Below are 8,671 nucleotides of genomic sequence, written 5' to 3'. Positions count from 1 at the left end.
CTAAGTTTTTTTTCCACTTCTTCAGTCAATATATTGTCAATTTCCTTTTTTAGTGTTTTGATTCTGTCTTGGAGCTGAACATTCCGAGTTGTTCGGTATAATATTTCTGTGTTTTTCAATTCCTCCACCCGGCTTAGGTACAGGGCCTTCCTCATTTGGTGTTGTTTTGAAGTTATAGCAATAAGCTTCCCTCTGAGTACAGCTTTGAATGCATCCCAAAACACAGTTGGGCTAATTTCTTCAGTGGAATTTTCCTCTATGTATTGCTTTATATCTTTCTTGATTTGGTCTTTCGTTTCTTTTTTATTCAGACAGCTCAGATTTAACCTCCAACAGGTATTTCTACGCCTACTATTTAGATTTAGCTTTAAATGAATGGCACAATGATCAGAAATATCTGCCACTCCAATTGTGCATTCAGTTACTCTGTGTAGATCCCATCTGTTCATTAAGACATAGTCAATTCTTGAGTAAGTGTTGTGAGTCTTTTAGTAGTGTGTATACTCCTTATCCAGTGGGTGGTGTTCCCTCCATACATCTACCATTCCATGCTCCTTCATAAATGTATTAACCATTCTCGCCAGGCTGTTTTTGCTTCTATTTGTGCTTGTTGTATCAATTCTATGGTCGAATACCACATTAAAGTCTCCTGCACACAGCACAGTCCCTTCAGATTCTGACATGACTGTAGTAAGTAGAGTCTTCACATTTTGTTGGTTGCTCTCAGGGGGAATATAGAGATTGATTAGTGTCACCGCCTCCCCTTCTAGTTTACCTCTTACAATAATGTATCTCCCCTCACTGTCCCGAATTTCTTTAGAACATTCAAAATTAACTGAATTTTTAATAAGTATTGCTACCCCCCTTTTACGACTTTTCTTGCAAGTACTATAGTAAGAATTTCTGTACCCAAATTTCTTCAATTTATCATGCTCTTCCTGCGACAGATGTGTTTCCTGTAGATATATTACATTGGCATTAAGCTTTCTCATTTTAAGTATCACTTTACTTCTTTTAATTGGGTTATTCATCCCATTGACATTCATTGACACCAGCGTTATATTCCTCATCTTTTCACTGTTAAGTTTTGCTTTATTTTTGGCTTATCACTATCATAGCATCCCACACTAACTCTAAGAACTTGGAACAAGATAACAAGAAACTTAAGAGAAACTGAAAATACGTATTTCTTACCCACAGCGTCCCTGTGGTTCGTAGGGTATATCCCTTTCAGATTAGGGGCCCCCGTGAGATCCAACATAGGTTCCTTAAAAAAAAGAAAAGAAAACCTACCACTTTCCGGTCTACCTTGCCTTGAAAAGTAACAGAGTAATGAACCTTTAGTTTCTGAGTTCTACTGTTCAATCATTTCCACCGGATTCAAATGTTTGTATCCTCACTTATAAGTTCTCGGTGTTAGATCGCTGCCATCCCAATGCATTTTGCAGTCGCTCCTCCAGCATCGTGCTTTCCCCGCTCCGCTGCGGCACCTCCACCTGTATTCCTCTCCTCCTTAGCTCCTCCGCCGCCGCCCGGCCGCTGTCGTATGTCCTGGCGCCGCTCTCCCAGTGGATCCTGATTCTGGTCAGAGGCGTCTGGAAGCGAATTCCTCTCTCTTTTAAGGCTTTCTTAATTCCAGCGTATTCCTTCCTCTTTTGAACCACGTCGGCAGCGTAGTCATGATCAAAGAAAAGCTGCTTATCCTGATGTACAACTTTTTTCTTCCACGCTGCCTTCAGCACCATCTCCTTGGTTGAGAACTGAAGAAAATTAACCACCACCGATCGCGGAGGTTTTTCTGGTCCGGGTTTTGGCACCAGAGCTCTGTGCGCCCGCTGAATATTTAGAGCAGAATCCGGCGGGAGCGAAAGCTCAGCTCTCAACAAGTCCTCCACACACTGCAGCACAGAGTTTCCTTCAGAGCCCTCTTTTAGGCCAAAAATGCGAATGTTGTTCCGTCAGCTACGGCCTTCCAAGTCAGCCAGTTTCATCTGAATATTCCGTTGTTGCTGAAGCGACTGGATTAGAGCGTCTTTTGCGGCCAAATTCCACCTTTCCATCTCTTCCAGTCTTTTCTCAGCTTCTTCGAGTCTGGTCTCATGGCTAGCTAGCTCATTCGCAGTTTCTGCCAGCTTTATATTAATGTCTTTCTTGAAGCTGTCGAATTCGTCCTTCATTTCTTGTGTGATGTCTTTCTTAAACGTGGCAAACTCTGTTTTAAACTCTGCTTTAAGTGAGTGAATTTCCTTAATGATGTCCTGGAAGTCTGCGTGAGGGTGGCTAGCTACATCTCCTTCCATCTGCTCGCCTTGCACGCTGTTCTCGGACATGTTTGCTTTGCCTCCTCTTGCCAGCTCCACTTGTTTCACAAAATCCTTAATGTTTCCTTGTCTTTTTTAACTTCTTCCACCTTCCATGGCATTTATTACACGGTTTAGCAGTGGAAATATTCGAATTCTGGTTCTCTTTCGAGTTTTGACCGGGAGCTGCAAGCTTATGCTGCCATCTTCCTCACGTCCCCCTAGTGGTCTCAGGACAGGGTTTATAAAAAGGGGAAAGAAGGAGACACTGATATGCAGGCTGCAGGATCAAATCTTTGGTAGACACCTAGCTTTGCCTCTGAGCCACAGCTGACAGCTTCAGCTTCTCATTATTACTCCCTGAATGATCTTTAGTCAGCGCTTGCGTCAATAAATAAAGGATAATGCGCCCTGCCACAGAACAAAGGTTAGGAATGGTTGCAGGAGCACGACGGTGCATTTTAAGGGTTGATGTGGCCTCCAGACCTCCCAGATATCAGTTCAATCAAGCATGTGTGGAATGTGTTGGACAACCAGGCTGTTCTTCACAGCTTACAGGATGTAAAGAGTTTGCTGCTGCTAACATCTTGGTGCAGACACTCTGGCACATCTTATTACCAGGGCATGGACTTCAGTGGTGTCCGTCCCTGATTGGTCAGGGCTGTTTTGGCAGCAACACAATATTTGGCAGGTGTTCATAACGTTATTCCTGATCGGTGTACATGTTCATCGTTATACTTACATTTATATTTTTTTAGCACTTTGAGTCAAACGTTTACTTATATAATGTGAACACTTGCTTCACGATGGCCTAAAGAGATTTTTGTTGCGAGTCCAGAAAATGACGTGTGCTGACTGTGATGTTGTTTTTACATGTTTGCAGTACAGAGCACTGTGAGGGGTCCATGCAGCCACTGGTATCTGTGAGCTTTGTCTGTGTTCTAATACAATAACCTCCTTGGTCTTTGAGAGAGATCACATCAAAATCAATAATTATTTTTTATTGTTTTTTTCTCCTGCTGTTATTTTATTCTTCCACAGGCGGAAAATGCTCTTTATCTTTTACTGTAAGTCACAGTAATGTTGTGCTGACTCTTTAGGACTCGTGCAGAATAAAGACACGTTTGTTTGTTTTTTAAATATTATTTGTGTCACTTTTGCCAGTCTTGCGATCTTTTTGTTTTTACATCTTCCATAATGATTGGCACTTTTTATATCTTCCTATTTATTTTGTTTTATACAGTTTTATATAAAGTACAGTGGTACTGCATATAGTCTGAGAAAATATAAATAAAATTCAAAATGAAATAAAATTTATTAAAGCTCTGAACATTTCAACATATGTGACCAACGACTTGTAGGAGAGATGATTCCATCTAGTGGACAGGAAGTGACATTACACCGTGCTAATCCCGATCATGATCAACACGATGTTTGACCAGTCCAACACATAAACCAGCAGTGGTGAGTGTTACTACCGTATGCAGGAGGCACAAAGAAGAAGAAATCGCTTTTTTAAATGGTTGGAGGCAAATATCGGCAGGTACCAATAAAAAACGTTATTAATATGCCAAATTACAGTTATTTACTGCATTTCTCTGCAGACAAATGAGTTTCAAGTGGTTTCATGTTACGCTTGATTAATGTCAGAATTCTCAGAGAAGTCCAGTGTGCCAGCTAAAAACAGGGGTTTAGTATTTATTTATTTAAATGCGTTTTGGAGCTTTCTTGATTCTGTTCATCAGGACGTTTTCACTGGGAGAAACTTTTCGTCACTCATCCAGGTGACGTCTTCAGTCTCAGCTGACTGCAGGTTTCAATCTTATAAACAGTGCATTTGCACAATGACTGAAACAGCCCACTGAAGGAACAATGGGCTGGGAGGTCAGTTCCTTAATCTTAATTATGCAAACTCTCATTGATCAACAACCTCTGATCAGTGGCCATGAGTCCCATTCACAGAGAGCTGGGGAATGGCTGCAATCACAGCATGTAAGATGGTGACAGATGGTCTTTCCCTTTTCACGTAAATGGCCTCCTTGACTCCGCCCTCAAACCAGCGTTCCTCCCTGTCCAGGATGTTACATCCTCATCATTGAAAGAGTGTCCACTGGCCTGTAGGTGTAAATAGACTGCAGAGTCCTGGCCTGACGAGGTGGCTCTCCTGTGTTGTAGCCAGAGGTTGTTTAGTCTCCCTGATGTATAAATCCTGGCAATCCTCCTGCACTTAACAGCGTACACTATGTTACTCTGTTTGTGTCGGGGGACCCGATCCTTGGGGTGGACCAGTTTTTGGCGCAGCGTGTTTTGGGGTTTAAAAGCCACAGAGACCCGGTGGTTAGAAAAAATGTGTCTCAGCTGCTCCGATACTCCTGACACATATGGGATCACTACAGGTTTTTGCTTAGGCAGCGGCTGTCCTTCTCTCCTGTGGGGATGGTGTTCCCTCTGTGTTATAGCGTCCTGATGACACCCAGTTTGTGCTCCAGTGGATGATGAGAGTCAAACCTTAGATACTGACCCATATGTGTAGGTTTACTGTACATGTCAGCTTTTAGATGTCCCAGTCTAAGAAGGCTAACCTGCCACTTTTCATATCCTCCCTGGTGAATTTGATGTGTTGGTCCACCGAGTTAATAATGTGTATGTGTTAGTCCCCATAGGGAAATAGTTCCTCTGCATTTAATCCATTCACCCAGTGAAGCAGTGGGCAGCCACTAATGCAGCGCCCGGGGGAGCAGTGTGTAGGGACGGTACCTTGCTCAGGGGTACCTCAGGGTAGCCGTTCAGTGGAGTCGAACCCCGACCTTCCGATCATGGGGCCACCACTCTACCTACTGAGCTATCCCTGCCCCATAGTTAATGTGATCTATGAAATGTGGCACGTCCTGAGATTTGATTTTCACCCAGGTGTCATCCACATACCTGAACCAATGGATTGGTGGTGTTCCAGGGTAGGATAGCAAAGCCCTCTTTTCCACTTCTTCCATGTACAAATTGGCCACGATGGGTGAAACTGGGGAGCCCATGGCACACCCATGTTTCTGCCTGTAGAACTGACCCTTGTATGTGAAGTAGGTGGAATGAAGACACAGTTCAAACACACTTGGTGGATGCTGAGAGTGGTCCTGTTGCTGAGGTCATCCTGTAGTCTCTTACGGACTACCTCCAACGCTTCTGTGACTGGGATGCAAGCGAAGAGAGATGTAACGTCGTACGAGACCATGGTTTCATCTGCCTCCATGATGACATCTCTCACCTTCTCAACAAAATCCAAAGTGTTCTGGATGTGGTGTTGAGACCTGTTTATTAGATTGGGGGAAACCTGCAGTCAGCTGAGACTGAAGAAGTCCCTTGGATGAGCGACGAAACGTTTCTCCCACTGAAAACGCTACATCCAGAGGAACAGAATCAACTTTTGGAGCCTTCTAAAGTATTTGTTTCCTCGTTCGATGGTCTAATAAATCTGACCTAAACAGGGAAAAGGCTCTCAGGGCACACATACCGATGGGCCAGAGGCTTCATGTTTATTAGGACTGGAGAAATGACATTAGAGCAGTCAGTTTCTCACAGCATCATCCACCAACTCAAGAGTTTACTCAACTTTTCTATTCTGCTGGAATCCTGTTGACTCCTGCACTAAACGATATTTAACCTGCTCCTTTACCTCTGGCCTGACAGAAATGTCAATCACACCAACACAGCCCTGACTCTACAAAGTCTGAAACAAACAATCCAATCACAGTCAGGTATGAAAGAGACTCATGAGGCAGGTTGTGTACCAATGGTCGTGTTTAATTTTAAACAGGATTATACACAAATAAAAACCATTAGCTTATTTTATTATCTAAAAAAGAAAAAAAAGAAAGAAGCCCACACACACAATCCGTATGGACTGGGAGGAAAAGGTGGAAAGGTGAACTCCACAGAGGCCATGATGTCCCGGTTCAGCAGTAGATGGGCTCTGGCAGACTGGATGCCACATAGTCCTGCTGTAACTCTGTGGACTGCCAGTGACAGTCTATCAGTGCATCGTACAGTTCCTCACTGTGCTCCATGAACTTCCTGTTGGCCTCCACCACATCCACCTCCACACTTGGATCTGCGAAACACAAACATCCACTTAGAAGGTATATGCGCTGCAATTACACACAAGCCTCTTTATTAGGTACACCTCCACCACTCAAGAACGCAAATATTTGTTTTGCTAAATCACAAGGCAGCAGGATGACCTGTTGAAGACCACAACACCAGCGTCATCTGTTTAAAACATCAGCAATGGGCCAAACTGCATACACACGAATAAATAAGTAGGAATACTGCTAGTGTTACCCCTCAGCCTCCTAGGAGACACACCTATGATATCAATGTCATGTTATCACATTCACAAGACTTTCACAAAACGTGACCTCTGACCTTTAGTTTGAGGTCACTGACATTCAAACTTGTCTGATGTTGTTAGTAGACGAAACGTTTCTTCCACTGTAAATGTCCAGATCAACACAACCAACCTTTTGAAATTGCCTTACCCAGATGATCGAGCATGCATCGAGAAATTTGAACCCACTTTGGCCCCGACTGCTTGAAGCTAGTACGAGCACGTGCAAGTAAATGTGGTTATCCCAGCTGGGCATTTGTCGAAGCAGGGAAGGCGCCTACAGAACGCTCCAAACCCGTAGTGGTCCCTTATGCGTCAGGAGGTAGGGCTGTTCGATATAACGATATATAATCGCATGACGATATAAAAACGTCTGTTTCATTTTACGCTATCGTTTGTTTCGTGGTGTCGCCAAATAAACTGTTCACGGCAATATTTTTTCATGGTTTGATGTCACTGTAGTGGCTATATTCATTTCTTAAAGCTCTCTCTTTCTCTTATATTTAATATAACCACACTACGGACGGACAAAATGGTAAAACCATCGCATGTCCGCTTGTTTATTTTCCACATAAACCTTTCACAATAAAGCTCAAGATCCTGTTGAGACTTTTCAAAATAAACTGCATCATGTGAAAGAGTATGCAGAGTGTTTACAGATGAGAAGCAAAAATGAGCCGTTAGGTGCTCCAAATAAACCTTAGACTCAAAAGTGAGAACAGGCTTTTCCCCGCAGCACGCCGTGTAATAAATACAAAGAAAACGGCGGCCGTTACAACTTATGTCTAAAAATGTATCGTTTCATGCATCGGTTAAAACAATTGACTCCAGCTACATGACGCGCAGCTGGAAACACGTCACGCAAGTCGAGCTGCCCGAGATTCACAGAAAATGTTACATTTTTGTGATTTATACCGTTATCAGGACGATGGATGTTTTATATCGGGATATGAGATTTTGGTCACATCGCACAGCCCTACCAGGAGTATCGGAACATTTTCTCTAAACACAGAGTCTCTGTGGCTTTTAAACCCCAAAAAACGCTGCGCCAAAAACTGGTCCACCCCGACACAAACAGAGTAACATAGTGTACGCTGTTCAGCGCCAGGATTCATATATCGGGGAAACCAAACAACCTCTGACTACAACAATGAAGAACTAACTCGTCAGCGGGGCATATATATATTTTCTTTATATACATATCACCATATGTTTAAATAACCTCCAAATGTTATTTTCAACCATATAAACCTAAAATTTCACTGCTATACTCAGTCAAATCGACCATTCAATGGTTTTTTTCTACTTTGAATACACAAAAAAAAAAAAAAAAAAAAAAAATCTGAATGTTTTATTTTAGCCGTTCTTTAACCATCAGGTGCACAGAGGATACTGCCACAGTACGTCTGTGGTCAACACCTTTAACAAAGGATTTTAAAGGTTTCTTTGGTGTGTGGGGAGACGTTCACGTGCAAAGATTAATATTGCCATGGCAACTCATACTCGATGGTTAGGATAAAGCCATTTTAACCATTGTACGTGGAGAAACTCGCGATACAACGAAAATGTTCGATATCGCCCAGCCCTACTCGTTAGGCCAGGACTCGGCAGTCTGTTTACACCTACAGGCCAGTGGACACCGTTTCAGTGATGAGGATGTAACATCCTGGACAGGGAGGAACGCTGGTTTGAGGGCGGAGTCAAGGAGGCCATTTACATGAAAAGGGAAAGACCATCTGTCACCATCTTACAATGCTGTGATTGCAGCCATTCCCCAGCTCTCTGAATGGTACTCATGACCATTGATCAATGGTCATGACCTCCCAGCCCATTGTTAGTCAGTGGTGCTAGTTTCACTTATTGTACAAATGTCCTGTTTATAAGGTTGGAATATGGTCTCTAAGCAGATTCTTACTCTGGATGGCATTACCTTGGCCTCCAGTAACGCTGTGAGGAACCTTGGAGTCATTTTTGACCAGGACATGTCCTTCAA

The 8,671-nt window shown here is 43.0% G+C and overlaps 1 protein-coding gene across 2 annotated transcripts in view; it reads right to left on the bottom strand.

The window, feature by feature from the left end:
* Positions 1-6,079: 6,079 nt before the first annotated feature.
* LOC102311035 (tRNA selenocysteine 1-associated protein 1) overlaps positions 6,080-8,671 on the bottom strand; it is a 10,208-nt gene continuing 7,616 nt past the window's right edge. For both annotated transcript variants that reach the window (XM_005944977.1, XM_005944976.3), the window contains exon 9: positions 6,080-6,402. In XM_005944977.1, the coding sequence (XP_005945039.1) occupies positions 6,248-6,402 (155 nt within the window). In that variant the 3' untranslated portion in view covers positions 6,080-6,247. The remainder of the gene's footprint in view (positions 6,403-8,671) is intronic.

The sequence above is a fragment of the Haplochromis burtoni genome, unplaced genomic scaffold (assembly GCF_018398535.1).
Source record: "Haplochromis burtoni strain Fernald_Lab_line unplaced genomic scaffold, NCSU_Asbu1 Contig_404, whole genome shotgun sequence".
In the NCBI taxonomy this organism is placed as follows: Eukaryota; Metazoa; Chordata; class Actinopteri; order Cichliformes; family Cichlidae; genus Haplochromis; species Haplochromis burtoni.
Note: the sequence above shows the minus strand (reverse complement) of the source record. Positions and strands in the feature narration are given on the sequence as shown.